The following is an 18366-nucleotide window of genomic DNA, read 5'->3' as shown; positions in this document are numbered from 1 at the left end:
TGTGCCCCATTTTCAGCTTGGACGGCCTCCTGCACCACCCTGCCGGCCAAAATGGAGGGCGGGGTTCTCATGCAGCCCCCCCATGTCCCATTTTGGGTGGCAGAGTGGTGCAGGAGGCCATCCAGGCTGAAAATAGGGTACGTGGGGCCATTCATGCCCCCCTGCACCCCCTTTTGGCTGCCAGAGCATCACAGGCCAGTCCTTTGCTATTTCTAAGCTACCCCGCGGGCCAGATTTAAGCACACCTTGAGTTTGACACCCCTAATCTAGTGTTTTTCTTGACAAACATGGTGAGTTTTCAAACAAATGTTTGGGCAGTGACCACTTGCACTTTGTGCAATGTTTTCATTTTATAGTGGACCATCCAATGCTGAAGAGTAATAAAACTAAAGTAGCTATGTTATTCTCCAATGTTCCTCCTGTTCCCCTCCTTTTATTCCTTCAGACTTCATGTTGCTATACACATTCCTGAGTCAGTTTAGGACTTCGGTTTTCTACTGAAGGTTTCCAAGTATCTCTGCCCACTCATTCTGTTCACAGGCTTCCACCTTCTTTCTCCATATGTCTCCTGACATCTCTGTTCCAGCTTTTTAACTCAGATGCTGCTTGCAGTTCACCATCTCTAGATCTACTCTCCTAGCTACATGTTTTTTCCATTGTTCCTTCAAGCTCTGGACCAGCCTTTTTAGCTCAATTCAAACTTTGTCATCACACTTCCAGATACTTTTTGTTCCCTAACTATATCTTCCTATGGAGAAAGGTTCTCTAGAAGATGAAGAGTGGTCTTGTTTCCTATTTCTGTTCAGGCAACCATGTTGCCCCCAGCAGTTGAAGCCATCAAACGTGGTTGATAGCTCTGCAAATATCAGTGTCTTTATCCAGTTTAATTTATACTTCAGCTGCCCCAAGAGAGAGTCAAATGAATTTGTTCAGAGGTGTAAATCTGGCATTCATTGGCATGTATTTACTATATCAGAGACCTGTGACTATGGAACATAGAGAGCTGGAACTACATGCTGAGAAACCCACTAGAAAATAGTTTTGCTACTTTTTTGGCAATATTTTGCACTCTTCCACAACTATCAACTACAATCTCCCCCCACCCACCCCCATCCAAGTAATCAAGGCAATGTTTTGCTTGCTTGCTTGCTTGTTCAATCTTGTATGCTACCATATTTTAGAATAACTCCTGGTGTTTAGCAACAGAACAATACAATAAAACATCCACAATAAATTAATAATTAAGTAATTAAATTAAAACATCTACAATAATAGTAATAATAATTAAAACCATAAATAAAAGCAGGAGCATTATAATACAACAAGCAACAATATCTTCTCGGTCCCTGAAGCTTCAATGAAAAAGATTTGTCTTTATCAACTTCCAGAAGAATGGATCAAGAATGGAGCAGGCTGTTCCACAATATCGAGACTGTAATGGAGGAACCTCCGGGTCTCATGAAAATGAGGAAACATCAAGTTTCTCTTAGGGTATGATATTGGATGAGAGTCCGTTGGTCTAGTGCAGTGATTCCCAAAGTGGGCGGTACTGCCCCCTGTGGGGCAGTGGGATGCCTTAGGGGGCGCTAAGAGGCAAGGGGGCTGGCAGGGGGGCACTAAGAGGTGGCAGGGGGGCCTTCGAGGCGCCAGCCTCGCAGGCTCACTGGCTGCCAGCTATGCAGCCCATTGACTGTTTCATCACTCCATAGCCGGGGCCTCGAATGCAGAACCCACGCGCGGTGAGCCTTGTCAAGTCTGAGGGGTAGAGAGAAGTGGGAGGTGGTGGAAAGGGGGCACCTTAGCTTGCAGGCTGCCCTCTACGGTGGAAGCAGCGGAGGTGCACCAGAAGGCCTGAAAGCAAAACCGTCCCAAGGCAAGCAGTGGAAGGGGTGGGTGGTCCGGCATTAGTGCCCCCTTCCCCAGAGAACAAGGGAGTGTGCAGAGCCCACCCGGCCTCCACCTCTCCAGCCAGTCGGGCTTGTGCGTAGGATGAGGGTAGGTGCAGCTGCAGCTCTCCAAGGCGTGTGGCTCAGTTCGGTTCAGCTCTACATGGTCATCCTGGACCTAGAACCTAGCCTCCCTCTGCAGCCCGGTTCTTCCAACCGAGCCCTGCACTTGCTTGTTTGCTTGCTTAGTTTCCAAGTGATCGTTCCCTCTGCCGGTCTGGGGTGCTTCTGCATGCCTTCCTCCTCCCAGGTGGAGCGTAAAGATGGGCGGAACGCTTCCCTGAAGTTGGGAGTCTCTGAGCGTGTGCAGAGTACCTCCCCTTGCTTGGCCCGATGGAAGTGGACCTTGGGTTCAAGCAAAGAGGGTGAAGTCAGCTGCATCGCTGCCCCAGGGAGGTTGGCATTGCAAAATTGGATGCCAAAGAAAGAACTGGGGCAGGAGGGTGGAGAAGGGGCAGAGTGGCAGCTGCATTAAGGAGCAGGAAGATCTTAGCCATGGTTTATTGACTAAGCTGGAATCAAACAGCATGCTACACTCTAAAACAGAATGGTTGATTTGATATATTCAGCCCATGTTTCTCAACCTTGGCAACTTGTGTGGACTTCAATTCCCACTCTGGCTTTGCTCTACTTTCCCAAAGTGCCACCACTGTCGCATTCTTTCCATCTGTCTGTCTGTCTGTCCGTCCACACACACACACACACACACACACACACACACACACCTGCCTACCTGCCTGCCTGCCTACCTATCTATCTATCTACCAATATAGATCTGTCTGTCTGTCTGTCTATCCATACATCCATCCAAAAGGTCTGTCTGCCTGCCTATCTGCCTGCCTACCTGCCTTTCTGTCTACCTACCTACCTACCAATATAGATCTACCTACCTACCTACTTATCTACCAATCAATCTACCTACCTACCTATCCATATATTCATCCAAAAGGTCTGCCTGCCTGCCCGCCTACCTTTCTATCTACCTACCTACCTGTCTGTCTGTCTATCTATCTATCTATCTATCTATCTATCTATCTATCTATCTATCCATACATACATACATACATACATACATACATACATACATACATGTTCGAAGCGCCAGCCCCACAGGCACATTGGGAAAGAAGAGCAAAGCCAGTCTGGGAGGGAGGAAGGGGAAGAGAGAGAGAGAGAGATCTGATCCATCAGATTGAAATGAGGCCTAGTTTAGACCGAGGCCCTTTTCCACATTGAAACATCTTTGCCAGCACATTGAAACATCTTTGGCTTCTTTTAAAGGTTTTGTGGACGAAACATGGTCAAGACTATCAGGAAGCTCTCACATTTTGTTGAGGCTTTAAACAGGATCCATTGGACCAGATCTCCACCCTAAAAATTACTTTTCCCCAATGTATTACAGTGCCAATTCTGAAGAAGGCAAAACCAAAAAGTACTGGTAAATTACAAGAACACACACACATACACACACACACATTCCCTTTTAACCCTGCCGGAGGAAGTGATTGAACTAGAATAGATATCTCATTATCTTTCTCCTCCCTCCCTCCATCCCTCCTTCTTTATTTCTTTTTCTTTCTGTCCCTTCCTTCCATCCCCGCTCTTGTTTGTCTCTTTTTCTTTGTTTCCCTTTTCTCTTTCTTTCTTCCTTCTCTCTTTCTCTCTCTCTCTTTTCTCTCTCTCTCTTTCCCTCTCAGGCTTACCCCATTGACTTGACTTGCTTGGGCAGGTCCCTCCAGTGCAGTGGGCTCAATGGGGTGGACCTGCAGGGCCAGCACCTAGAACGCGGCAGTGGCGGCATGTTTGAAAAGTAGAGCAAAGCCAGAGGTCGGTAATTTTTGCTGCAAAGAATCGCAAAACTTGATATTGATTTATTAAATATGTTATTAAACTTCTATGCTGCCTAACTCTGGGCAGCTCACAACAATAAAACAAAAGAAATTACAATTAAAAAAATAAAGGGGAAAAACCCTAAAGTCATAGCCTTTCTTTGCCTTCAGTGATGTCACTGAGGTAGATGAGATAATATGCACTGTAATGAAATTATGATCACAATGTCAACTTGGATTCACAAAGACTGTTATGTGAAAAGAGGATTTCAAGATTTTTTTAAAATATTTTTTTCTGCAAAGTCTAGGAGCAATTGCTTTTTTACACAAAGAATAAAAAGAAGTGGGAATTGTAGCTGAGGGTTGAAATAAGGGATCCTTGGTGTTCTCTGAGCTTGATTGTTTTCTTGAAAACATTCCATTACCCAAACTAGGTAATATCATCAGTGCTAGCACAGACTTTGGATAATGAAAAGTCTGCAAGAAAACAACCAAGATCAGAGAGCATCACAGACCTTTCAGAAGTGGGAATTCTTCTGATATTTCCTCCTGCTCCCACTGCTACATGTACAGTGAAATCAATTTTTTAAAAATACAACGTGAAAGTGGAATGGAAAGTAGAATCCTTTTTTTTTGTCCAAGGCATGAGTTTACAGCCTAAATATCAAATTTTGTATAATTAGAGCATATTGCCACCTAGTGTCAAACCTGAGTCACTTCTTGCTCATTCTTTTACAAAAAAAACAAGTTTTCCAGGCCATCCTGCTTCACTCAGAGTTGACCTTGTTTTGCTGCTATTACTACACCTATTATACAAGTCAGGAGGAAATGTTTGAGCTTCACCAAAACCATCTTATTATACATGAAGGACACTCTCCATCCTTTTCACAGATGAAAATAAGAACATAATAATTTGCCTTTAATAGGATCTCTGTCCATTTATATCACCGTTATTCAACTCTGCTTGATGTTGGTCTCTGGAAGATAATGCAAAACATACTCTATCATAGAACAATAACCCCTCCTGAAGTTCTGGTAGTGGGACACAGTAGCTCTATCCCAGTTCTATAATCAAGTTATCTGCTTTTTAATTTTTTAAAATTTATTAAGGCCACATAAGCCAAAAAAACTCTGGCTGAACGGATACCAATCCTCACATTGTACATTGAAGAAAGCTTTTAGGTATTACTTTCATTCATTCTGCAATCATTTATTTTCTGAAGTAAGAGGCATTGGTTTACTAATCAGAATTTTTCTTGTATTCATTTATGCACAGCACATTTTTCCATTCTTAACTTATGCATGATTTATGGAATTAATACCATCTCCTAAGAAAATGAAGACACACGAACCTTGAACTAATAAGACAACCCAATTGTTTAGGGCAATACACGGGCTAAAGTACACATTATCAGTGTGTTTGAACTTTGGTGTTAGAGAATTTTTTTAAGAATACTGCTTTGGATGCTGACAGCAGAGTAACAAGCTGTAAGAACTTGAAATCCATCAAGTTTGTAAGAAAGAAATGAAGATGATGGTATTGGGGTATATGTAATTGCTAGACATATTAAATAATTGAAAATGTTATAGTGCTAACTTTATGTATATAAGTCAGCCAACAATATTCATAGTACAGTCTTATATACTGTATGTATACCCAAACATGCTCCACTTAGAATAGAGACTTACTTCAAGTAAGACTATGTAGATTTGCCTTCATTGTTACTATGACAGTCCGTTTGAAAGATTTTGATAAGATAAGCAACTGCTTCTCTTTAATTGACCTACAAGAATTATTCCTCATATTAAAAAAAGTACTTGTAATTTTTTTTCCATTTTAGAGAAGGAACTCCAATTCTGATCATTAGAGAACAAGATACACTGCTTTAAATTGATTCTTTGTTGCAATACATAACCTGCACCCTCCCCAAACAAGGAACAATGCTAAATGTTTTTTCATTTAAGAAAATTTATTACGTTGAGAAAAAAAGTAATATCTCTGAATGTACAGTTTAGAAGAATGGTAAACCACAATGAAAAATATGGGGGCTAGGAGGAGAGACAATGAAATAATAGGGAAGAAGGAATTACCTTTCACCTGATTCCCTCATCATTTCATATTTTGTCCATACTTTCTTCCCATCTCCAGGTATATCCGAACCATGTATCTGGGGATCCAAAGCCAGAGGCAAAAAGAACACCAGCGGCGCTTTTACTGGGCTATGATGTACGAGTATGCAGATGTCAACATGCTGCGCCTCTTAGAGACCTTTCTCGAGAGCGCCCCACAATTGGTGCTACAACTCTGCATAATGATCCAAAAGAACCGTGCAGAAGCTTTACCGTGTAAGTGATCTGACTGGTGTTCCTTGTTTTGGAAAAAAATGGGACATGTTTGGATTTCTCACCCAGATGGAAAGTTCAGTGGTTGATATGGTCCTTCACATTAGTCAAGAGCAATTCCCCCAAGTGAGGAGAATACTTTATGGTACTTTAGGGTAGAATTGTGGGATCCTTGGTGCTCTCTGAGCTTGGTTGATTGCTTGCAGACATTTCATTATCCAACTAGGAAACATCACCAGGTGCATGACCCTGATGATTAGTTGTGTAATGGAATGTCTGCAAACAAACAAGCAAACTCAGAAAGCACCAAGAATTCTAGAATTCCCCCAACCCTGTACTATACTTCCTTAACATTAAAGAAGGTGTAGCTCAGAATTTCTGAAAGCTAAAAGGTGTTTCCTCTAAGAAGGTCTGTGAGAAGGCTTCCAGTTCTGCTTTTGCAGAATTTCAGTCTACTTTCCCCTACCTGTCTTGCAGTGAACATTCTTGTGGAACATTAGAAAGGAAGGCAGGTGTATAGCATTTGTTTTTTCATTATTATATATTGATTTTACAAGAAGGAAGCCATAGAGTTATGTAACAATAAAAGTGCCATTTCAACAATGGATTTTTTTTTTGCACATAAATTATTGTGTATAAATTTGGAGAAAGGTAATCATCTAAAGTAAACAGAATCTGAAAGTTTGTAACCTGATACAGTACAACAAGAAAGAAAAAAATTGCAGTGAATGTTGGCTATTAATAATGGTTGGTAAAATACAATCTCTCTTGCCCATAATTTGCCTTGGCATAAATAAGTGATCATCAGTTCAGTCCCCTGGCAAGAGCAGCCCAGCACTTGCTGGATAAAGAGATGAGGGGAAAGGTGGGAGGGAGGACAGGAGGCAGAAGAGAAAAAGAAAGAGAAGAAAAGTATTGGAAAGAGGATATAAAATATTCTAAAACCCTATCCTTAGCTTCAGCCTCTGACTGATTAACTCCGAAGGAATGCGAACTCAGCAATTTACTGCTTCTAGCATAACACATCCCATTCCCATGATTTTCTTTATAAAATAAGTCTTGGCAGAGAACAGGATTTAACCCCATTCCGTTAATCCTGGACTTTCTTTTACAAACTCATGGAAAATTCTGATTCCGAAATAACTGCTGATAGGGCACAACTATTTTTCCCCCTATGTTTTGAAAGGACTTGGAGACCTCACAAACTCCAAAGTACTGTGAGCTAAGCTAGCTTCTAGCCCAGTGGTGGCTAACCTTTTTGGGCTCCTGTGGCAAAAATTGTGCTGGTGCTGGTGCTCTTGCGCTTGCGTGCCAGCACTCAAAAGGCAATGCGCCCCCCCCCCATGCCCCCTGCGCATGCGGTATTACAGGAAGTGACTAAATGGGCCTATTATTCAACCTGCAAAGCCTGCAGAGGCTTTTTTCAAGCCTCCAGGAGGCCAAAAAAGGCTTCAAACCAGCCATAAATCAACTATGAGGCGTGCGCATGCACAGTGAGGTAAGTTTGCCTGCGGCTTGCATGCTGGCACAAATGGCTCTGCATGCCACCTGTGGCACGCGTGCCATAGGTTCACTATCACGGTTCTAGCCACAGACCCCGAGGTCTTTGATTTAGGCAGAAAGGAAATTTCTGACAAGTTCTTATTTTCCATTTTTTGCAATGGATATCGAATTAAATGTTTTTAAATTTTCTGGGTTTAGATCACTATTTCTCAAACTTGGTAAGTTTAAGGTGGGTGGACCACAACTCTCAGAATTCCCGAAGCAGTGCTGGTTGCGGAAGTTGACACATCTTAAAGTTGAGAAGCACTTGTCTAGATCAGGGGTCTCCAACCTTGGCAACTTTAAGACTTGCGGACTTCAACTCCCAGAATTCCTCAGCCAGCAAAGCTGAGGAAGACCCCTGATCTAGATAGTGCCAGCAAGCATAGAATGAAATTATGTTTGTTTTCTTTCTCTCCTTACCTCTCTTCTCTTTCTTTCTCAGTCACACACACACACACACACACATACACACACAAGCATATAATAGGAGAACAAGTTTATCTGCTATTTCAATTTCTTATTATTGTTCTAAACTGGAGAAACAACAATATTATTTCATACAGGACCATTTCACATAAGCTTTCTAATGTCCTTAGACCTAAGACATATTAAGAGCCCTCAGGGTCTTTATTTCTGCTTTATCCACCCTTTGAAGAGAATTAACTCAGCAGCAATTTCATCTTCCCTAATAATTCCTACAGTACCCAGAAACACTCAGTCGACCAGGGCATTTGCAGAGGGGAGATGAAAGTGTTAAAGTGGCATCTAAAAAGATCATCACAATTGCCATTTTGATTTTTTTTTTTTTTTGAGGGGGAGGACACCCATCCACCATAAAAGATGCCCCTCCAATAAACAATAGGAAGGCAATATACTGTAGTTACTCATATGTGATAGCAATTTGTGAGTTGTCTGACAAATAAGAGATTGAAATGTGTCATCTCTTCAAGATAGACTAAACTTGGATGCCAGAGTCACACTACAAATGCTAATGCCACTTTATTATATGGTTACAGTAACAAAATCTTCCATTCCTTTACTTTCCCTTCCAAGTTATTACTACTGCCCATTACAGAACGCAAGAAGGGGCTCTCTGTAAATAATATTTTTGAGTCTCCAGGTGGCAGCTGCGATGAAACCAGCAAAACAATTCAAACAACAACTTATGGAAAAGGTTCAAAATGCTAGTCCATTAGCTACATGTGGCTTACCAACTGTTGTTTTTGAAGTAGATGAGCCCAAATATACTGTATAAACCTTATTATGTATTGTGGGGGCGGGGGCTCAAGATTTTAAGGAACTTTGCAGGTATTTAAGGAGTTATCTTCAAAATTCCTGAAATCCCTTTCAAAATCAGTGGATCAGTGGATTACTGATTCCATCCCCTTTTGGAGTGCAGCACTCAATATGTCATCTACAGTTTGATGTGGCTTTTAAACTGTTTTACATGATAAGAGTGAAAACTCTGCCTTTTCTTTTATTTGTTCAGTTTATAACCCTTCCATTTCATGTGACTCAACTGTTTTACATTTACCAAGGCAGTAAATCTAAGCATAAAGTGTATTAATTCAGATGCAGAGTAGCAAAACAGAAAGGTGCCTGCATTCATGAAAAGTTTTTTCACATAGAAAACTACATATTAAAATATGGCTGCCATATCTGGGCTGCAAGCATCTGAACAATTATTAGATGGAAGCACAAAACTCGTATCCTAAAGGTGTTTTTTTTCTGGAGGCAACTGGAATTTCTTGGGTTTTTTTTTTAAAGATATTTCACTTCTCAACCAAGAAGCTTCGTCAGCTCTGACAGGATAGTGGGGAATGGAAGAATTTATATTCCTTGCAGACAGTTGGTCATTTGCATCCTTTTAGGGGGTCTTTGAAGCACTTGGAGATTTATCTGTGTCCTCGGGATCTCCAGAGTAGTTTCTGCAGTCTGCAATTTTTTTCCTCTGGAAATCCATTCCTACTCCCATACCATTCAAGGGTGTTCATCCCACATTGTATGGCAAAAAAGTCTGTAGAGATTCTCAGTCACCCAGGTCATGGTTGTCCCAAAGGTGCTTTTTCAGGAGACAACACAAAACTGATGGCTTCTCTATCTCTGTGCCACTATTTTGGTTGGTTTTTTGAAGTTTCACCACCCCGATATAGTAGTCTTAGTTAGGGGAAAAAATTAGTTAGTGTTGGGCTTTAGGATTTAGTGTCCATGGTCTAAACCCAGGGGTCTCCAACCTTGGCAACTTTAAGCCTGGTGGACTTCAACTCCCAGAGGTCCCTAGCCAGCTTTGCTTAGCTTTGCTTTGCTGGCTGGGGAATTCTGGGAGTTGAAGTCTGCCAGGCTTAAAGTTGCCAAGGTTGAAGACCCCTGTTATAGCCCATATGCAGGATGATATCTGTAAAAGACTAGACTAGAGAAGTGGAGAGGTCTTTAAGAGACCAACTACATGCTTGTTGTGAAAAGGCCATAACTCAGCTGTAGAGCATTAAAACTGGATAGATTAATGACCTAAACTCTGAAATTTACCCACTTTGTTGTGGAGAGATCTCAATAGAATAGCACTCTGTATATGTTCATGATTCTTTAATTACTTTTTTAAAATAAACTTTTGTAACCTGTGGCTATTGGACAAAATTACACTAGTGCCATTTTCAAAGATTTCTTATCATGCCTGAATCAGAATATAAACTAAGCTGAGACACATATCTGAGAGCACGTGTAATGGCAGAATAGACAAAAGATTCTGGGCCTATTTTGTGCAGAGCTGAATTCAACAAATGTCCCTCAATGGCATGATTTCAAATAAGAGTGGGAAAAAGTTCACAATTCACTTTTTTTCCTGGACAACTTTAATTCAGGAAGTTAGAAATCAGAGTCACTTAGACCATTATTGAACAAAATGAAATCCAATATAGAGAAAAGCAAGGTTTTACATTTAGGCAAGAAAAATCAAATGTACTGTACAGATTAAATGAAATCTCACTCAAAAGCAGTAACTGTGACAGGGATCTTGGAGTCCTAGCGGACAATCACTGAAATATGAGCCAGAGCTGTGCAACAGCAGCCAAAAAAGTCAATGCAATCCTGGATGCATTAATAGAGAGACAGAATGAAGATTATGTGAAGTATAGTACCGCTTAGTAAGACCACACTTAGAATATTTGCATCTGGTTTTGATCACGGTATTATAAAAAAGAAGTAACAACTCCGGAAAGAGTACAGAAAAGAGCAACAAAGGGGATTAGGGAGCTGGGGGATAAAACATATAAGAACAGTTGCAGGAATTGAGTTTGTCTGGTCTAGTGAATAGCAGTCTTCCAATATTTGAGGGGCTGCAACAAAGAAGAGGGGGTCAACCTATTTCCCAAAGCACCAGCCGGCAAAAGAAGAAACAATGGATGGAAACTAATCAAGGAATGAAGCAACCTACAATTAAGGAGAAATTTCCTAACAGTAAGAACAATTAAGTACTGGAACGACTTGCCTTCAGAAGTTGTGGATGCTCCATCACTGGAGGCTTTTAAGAAGAGACTGGACAGCCACTTGTCTGGAATGGTACTTGAGCAGGGGACTGGACTACAAGACCTCCAAGGTCCCATCCAACTCTGTGATTCTTTTATTCGTTATTTTCTTACTTGCGATGTCACAGAGGATATTAGCAATTTGAGAATCACAACCTTTTATTGATAAGCAATGACAGCCATCATCATAAACCATAACTGCATATAAATTACAGTTGCTGCTTCTGTAGGTGATAAAATTATGCAAATGGTAGTCAGCATTTATTACAGGTGGGATCATGTTTATGCTTATTTCTCTCTCTCTCTCTCTCTTTCTCTCTCTCTTTCTCTCTCTTCCTCCTCTAGATCTTTTTCGCTAACCTGACTCGCATTATAATCATGTTTCACACCTGCCCCTCAAGAGGATGATGTAAGCAACTGCGTCCTTTCTCCTGTGTCTCCAGTTTAACTCTGTGGATTTGTGTGTGTTCTCCCGGCAGGTGTATCCTCTGTGGCCTCCCTGATGTCCCTGGCTTGGGTGCTAGCCTCCTATCACAAGCTTCTCCGGGACTCTAGGGATGATAAGAAGAGCATGAGTTATAGAGGAGCCCTTATCCATCTCTTCTGGCGTCTCTTCACCATCTCATCCAGAGTTATCTCTTTTGCCCTCTTTGCTTCCATCTTCCAGCTCTATTTTGGGATCTTTGTCGTGGTCCACTGGTGCGCCATGGCCTTCTGGATCATCCATGGTGGGACAGATTTCTGCATGTCTAAATGGGAAGAGATTCTCTTCAACATGGTGGTAGGGATTGTGTACATTTTTTGCTGGTTTAATGTCAAGGAAGGGCGGACCCGATACCGAATGTTTGCCTATTACACCATAGTCTTGACAGAGAATGCTGCCTTGACGCTCCTTTGGTATTGTTACCGAGATCCCAACACTACTGACTCATATGCTGTGCCAGCGCTTTGTTGTGTCTTTCTTAGCTTTGCTGCTGGGATAGCGCTGATGCTCTTATATTACGGCGTCCTGCATCCCATGGGGCCAAGAGCTAAGATTTTTGCCAGCTCCTGTTGCGCCGAGCTGCTCTGGGGCATTCCTTTGCCCCCTGACATTGAACCCATGGCTCCTCAAACCCCTGGGTATAGGGTGGCCCAGGCTACGCCACCCAGAGCGGCCACGGAGCAACAGGAGGAACTCACAGCTGACACATGCTTACCAGTTTTCCAAGTGAGAGCTATGGTGCCATCAACTCCGTCAGGGAGACCATTCCACCCAGAAGGCCCTCTCATTAAGATAGACATCCCAAGAAAGAGATACCCAGCTTGGGATGCTCATTTTGTAGACCGAAGGTTGAGAAGGACTATAAACATTCTCCAGTACGTCACCCCCACCGCTGTAGGCATTAGGTATAGAGATGGACCTCTCTTGTATGAATTGCTACAGTATGAATCTTCACTTTAAAAGCTCCTTTAAATGCAAATGCCCCTACACACACACACAAACACCCAGACACATACACCCAGACATGCACACTATTGCAAATAAACACCCACCTATTAAAAGAGGGATTTCATGGGGGGAGGGAGAGAGAGGTGGGTTAACTGTTTATGGTCAAGACAGTTCTGAAATAACCTTCCAATAAGTTTTCTTTCTGGTTGCTGTATGTATTTAAAGGAAAGAGAGATCCTCTATGTTTTATAAGTAAAAATGAAATGAAAGGTTTTCTTTTGTTTTTTACACACAGGAGAAAACAAGAACAACAACACAAACCAACCAGTATTGCAAACTTCCACGATTCAGAGGTTGGAGAAAAATTAATTACTTCACCTCTGAGTTTTATATCTTACACCAAGTGTAGGACATTATTATAGGGATTGGTGCTGATTGAAAATAATAATACTACTAATAAAAAAACAAACAAACAAAAAACCTACAACTGCCTTATGCCCTTAGGTGCTGAGTTTCATTACGTACTGTCACCTTCCTCATGCAAAATGTTTTGATTATTTTAATGACATATAGATAGATAGATAGATAGATAGATAGATAGATAGATAGATAGATAGATAAATAGATATAGTGACACATGCACACATAGGTGTGTGTATGTGTTTATATATAATATGAAATTGTACAAAAGAATCAGGTAAAAAGGAAATGCCATTGGTTTTGTTAGATTGGCACAAGACAGGTGAAAATGATTACCCTCCCACCAACCCCCAGTAAAGGAAATGCCAGGCTAAGTTTAAAGAGCAATCATGGCTGTGTTTTGATTGGCATAAAAGTTACTTTAATTTGATATATTTAAGTTCCACTTCCACATGTCATTTTAAATGGGACTGTACATTAACTGCATCCCTGCTATAGGAAAAAAAAAAGGGGGGGGGGCTTTATGATTCATTGTTTTAAACTTGAATCTCAGGGTATAATCCTCTTTTTTCCCCAAAAAAATCAATGAAAAACCCAGATTTTGACTTGCATCTGTTGTATAATGACCAAACAATTAGCATAGGCTCAGAAGCACAAAAATGTCCCTTCTGGCACAGAGTCTAACCAGTTCATTGAAACTGGAGATATTTTTTAAAAAGTTCATGCACAAAACTGTTTATTTCTTTGAATTGAATAGGGGAAGCATTACATCCATTTACATCTCTCCTTGTCTGAAAAAGTTGAACCAAGGTGCAAGTCTCCAAAAGCAAGTGATTTCATTGGTTTTCAATTCAATCGTCATTGGTATCTTTAAACTTCAAAGCGTAACTGGCCTATTTGATTTCTGAGAACACATTTTAGATAGCCTTTAATTTTAAATTAAGTACCAAAAACAAGCATGAGAGAAAAGTAGTATTTGAAGGAGTTTATAAAGTATTTTAAAATTCCATAACAATTTCTCTCCTCCCCTCTCCCAATCATTTTCAGTCTTAATAAAACTCAGCATAGTAGCAAAAAGAAAGTCCATTTAAAGGAATATGCTTTGATTGGAAATTGGGCTTCTGACTACAGGCATCATTTTAAGGCTACGAAGAGGGATATATGAATTGAATTTGCAACCATGCAGCTTGTTTTTGTGTGAGCCTTAAAGTGATCTTATGGCATTCTCTGGTTTGTTTATGTTTTTCTATTTTCTAAGGAAAAAAGGAAAACAAAAAAATGAAAATGGAGGATTGAATCTCTGTATGGAAATAACCATTACTGATGTGTTTCTGGTGAAAATTTGGTGCTTAATATTTCTATTGTTTCTATAGTTGTCATGATTTAGCCAAGAATCATTTGACTCTAATAGCATTTCTGGGGAACTACAAACACAGACTTGTTCTGATGGTGTCCTCCGCTGAATGTATGTAGAAAAGAAACCACCATCCAAACAACAACAGGACAGATTAGTATAGAATTTCAACCTCAACGTTTCAGATACCTGCTCACAGGAAATCTCTACAGCTAGACTCTGCAAGTTTGCATAAACCATATTTGATGTCTGAAGGTTAACATTTTGCTTATTTTCTTCTTTGGCTCTCAGCTGGAACAGCAGACTGTGTACAATATTTCCATTCAGAAATCACTTTGTTAAAATTATTTTTCTCTTGTCTAGGGCATCTAAGGTTTCAGTCTCTTGTCATCAAAACCGAGGGGCAAAAGGGAAACAAGTGAACCATCCGAAACCAATGCCAGTTTTGGGATATGGGTGAAATTTTTAAAAACATGCATAATGATCTAAGCCAAATAGATATCTTCAGAACAGAAATCCAACAAGAGAGAATGGGTTCAATGATGGAGACTTTATAAAATAAACTGGTGGAAGCATTTGAAGAAAAAAAATCATACTAATTGTATATTGTTACGCTGAAAGTTCTTTTCACCTGAATATACCTGACAGAAACAGATTTTGCAGTGATGCAGGCATTATTATCCTTATTACAAATATGCTTCAGAAAAGAGTTGAAGATTTATTAGGGTAAACTCCAAATGCACAAAAGTCTTATTATTTTTAAAAAAAGCCAAATGTTTACTAGTCTCAGGGCAATTAATAATTCTTTTAGACTTAGCAACTCTGGGCTTCTTATTGAAATTTGTCATGTGGCCATCCTTTTATCCATAGTCATTGTTTTCATTTGTTCCCCCATTTACTGAGGATATTCTTATTTCAAACCTCTTACTTTTAATAAAACAGTGTATTCATTTTTTTTAATTGGAGGGCAGGCACATATTAAAATTAAAATTTCATGCCCCTACCCAGAACCCTGGATATTTAAATATATGTAACAGATACTCGCTTGTATTTATTTGTTTAAGAAAACTTGTATGGCTGCTTGCTCACTCACTCTCAGTGACTCTCAAAAAATAGAGAAAATATTTTCACACAATGGAAAAAATGCAAAAAATTCCAAATGTTTGGGTCAACATAATAACTCTATCCTTATTAGCAATCTTAATTTAATAGAGAACATGGTCTCCTTTTTCTGACTTTTTCCCTGTAGAAATGAAAAATGGTAGACTGACACAATATTTTACCTGTAGTGATTAAAAATGAAGGCTTTTGGTAGAAGTACTCATTATGTGTAAAGAATTCTACAAATGATTAGTCTCTGACAAAATGCTGCCACCATTCTATTTTTAAATTTCCCCTCCATTACCTCTATATCCAAATAATAAATAGCAAATAAGACTGACAAAATTTGCCATGTTTGATCTGCAACTGTAAGCAGTTCTGAGCTAAAGTGGCTATTCCTTATTTTCTTACTTGGGAGTAACATCCCGGATATGTATTGGGATTCTTAATTATTATTTTATTTTAATAAACCTATTTATTAAGGCAGTTTTGGGATTTAGTATTGAAGAAAAAATAAAGGAAACAGAAGAAAGTGGAAATATGTCTTAAATATGCATCAGGCTTCAATTTTCAAATACAGTAGTGTAGAATATATGTTTATATCAAACAGTTATAATGTAATTCATTTTATTCATGCCATCAACCATAATAGTACAATCTTCTACATAAAGATGAATCACTCTATTAATTGACTAATTTATCATAATAAAAGTGATTCAGCCTTTTCATAGTTATTATGGGACTGTGCTTTGTTAGACTTGGAGTTAGATAGCAGCTACTATCTGAAACCAGCTAAACATTAAAAAAAAATGAAAAGAAATTCAATGGATAGAAAAATCTTCATATCATGGACTTCAACCATCTACTACTAAAGGTAATGCATCATATTAAGAAAAGTCTGCATGTCATAACAATTATTGATCTAGAAGGCTTCAGGTAATTTTCTCTCTGTACTTTTCTCCTTTTTGCACATTTTTTAATTATCTTCCCCCATCCCAAGACAAATACTTCTAAACTGAAAATAGTATAGGAGAGTAAGTCACTCATGTGGTTATTTTCTGGCTGCAGGGAGGTAGTTAAAACTCCTTATTAATTGTAGTTTAGGGCCTTTCATTACTGCTCACTTAAAAGTACGGAGAGAGAGAGAGAGAGAGAGAGAGAGAGAGAGAGAGAAAATTCTGTGTACTTTTGCTGGCAGAAAACTATTAGCATAACGTGCTGTCCCCATAGCAGATCTCTATCCTGTCTGTTTTATGCCACTGCAGTCACTTGATGTTCCTTAAATATTGATGGCCATTCCTCCCTCAAGAAACCAGGGTAGCTTTCCAAATATTAGTTAATGTAACAAAGAAGAAACATTTGATGACTAATAAAAATAAAGTAACACTTCCAAAGTTGTTTCTAGGGAAGTTGTAAAGTTTGATTAAAGCACAAACCTATGCTGCACAAATCTAAGTAACCCTTACTTATTCTCAAGTAATGCTATAGAATTTCAGGCTGAAAGGAAGAATGTTTACAACAACCAAAGTGGAAGAGAAGCGTCTAGTTTATTATTATTGATGTTATTCTATAAAATTATTAGCACTATATCAAACTTTATGTGTCATCCAGTATGCAAGAGCTCCCAAGCTACCTTTAAGTGATGACAATTATGCACCCAGTAAGTCATTCAAATGGAGGAGTCTCATACCTACAGGCAGCAGTTTGCAGTTGAAGACATTTTCCTCAGTGCCCAATGCTCTCTGGGCAACTGGCTCATTTGTTTTCCTTTAGGATTAGCATGAAGGGGGAAGCTAGCATGCTACAAGGCAAAACATTCAGCAGGGTATATCATCTTTATTTGGTGCTACAGAGACTTGAAGACTTTCTTGCCAGAATACAAGGGACAGAGAGGTCTCTTCAGTATTCAGTTTCAAAATGAGCCTCTGGTCCAAAGGAACCTACTTTAGCTTCATCAGTTAAGCTGGGCATTGATGGAGAGTAAACATTGTATATCTGAAATACTTCAGTTTCTGCGCAGAGACATTTTACTCTCCATTCTCTTTTTATTTATGGCTGCAATAGCTATTGGCATTGTTTTCAGTGTGTTCAAAATGTTACTCTTTTAATTTTACTCCCAACAATGCTATGGGAAAGGACAGGCATGCAGACTGTATTGAATAAGTCACAGCTATCAAATATAACTGATGACCAAACAGAGATCTGGATCTGCTCTTCTATACCCAAAAACTTAATTTTGAGCTGATTATCGCTTTTGCAGACCTCTACCTCACCATTTTATCAAAGAATACTGAATCCTATACAGGATTCAACTTTCATAGTAAATAACAAGAGAAGGCTATGAATAAAATGTGGGGGCTTCATAAACACATATTTGCATATAATTTGTCTGCAGATTCCCCCACTCCTACAACTTTTTAATCTCATACTTGATCAGTTAGGAAAAGAATGATCCTCGGTTGTAATGTGGACTCTGACCCAAACACTTAAGCAAAATTATGATGCCTGTGCCTTATGTCCATGTACGCTATCCTTCCCTTCAAATGTATAAGGTTTTCTGGGGTGGGAGAGAAATCGTGTCTTGGACTGAGATCAATTTTGGCACAATTTTTGTGGAAGGTTGATGTCTTAATTCCAATTCCAAATGTCAAAAGTTGGGTAACTACTTGTTTCCTTCCACCAAAACCTATGTAGACAGTATCTACCCTATAAACGTGAAATATTAAATATGGTTCATTATATCACATATAGCAGAAAATCCTCAGTTAGCATTATCCATAAAAGAAGTAGGGAAAGTTTAAAAATTTGGTGCTAAAGCAACATTTATGTCCTGGCATATTTCAACAGAATCCCAGAGGTGCTTGGAGTAAAAAGA

The 18366-nt window shown here is 39.6% G+C and overlaps 1 protein-coding gene across 1 annotated transcript in view; it reads left to right on the top strand.

The window, feature by feature from the left end:
- XKR6 (XK related 6) overlaps positions 1 to 14256 on the top strand; it is a 172660-nt gene extending 158404 nt beyond the window's left edge. The window contains exons 2-3 of the mRNA XM_026715947.2: positions 5925 to 6121; positions 11664 to 14256. Of these exons, the coding sequence (XP_026571732.1) occupies positions 5925 to 6121; positions 11664 to 12628 (1162 nt within the window). The 3' untranslated portion in view covers positions 12629 to 14256. The remainder of the gene's footprint in view (positions 1 to 5924; positions 6122 to 11663) is intronic.
- The last annotated feature ends 4110 nt before the right edge of the window (positions 14257 to 18366 follow it).

This window comes from Pseudonaja textilis, chromosome 1 (genome assembly GCF_049901715.1).
Source record: "Pseudonaja textilis isolate UNSWEBS1 chromosome 1, rPseTex1.2, whole genome shotgun sequence".
In the NCBI taxonomy this organism is placed as follows: domain Eukaryota; kingdom Metazoa; phylum Chordata; class Lepidosauria; order Squamata; family Elapidae; genus Pseudonaja; species Pseudonaja textilis.
The sequence above is the reverse complement of the archived record's forward strand: the minus strand, read 5'-3'. Positions and strand labels throughout refer to the sequence as shown.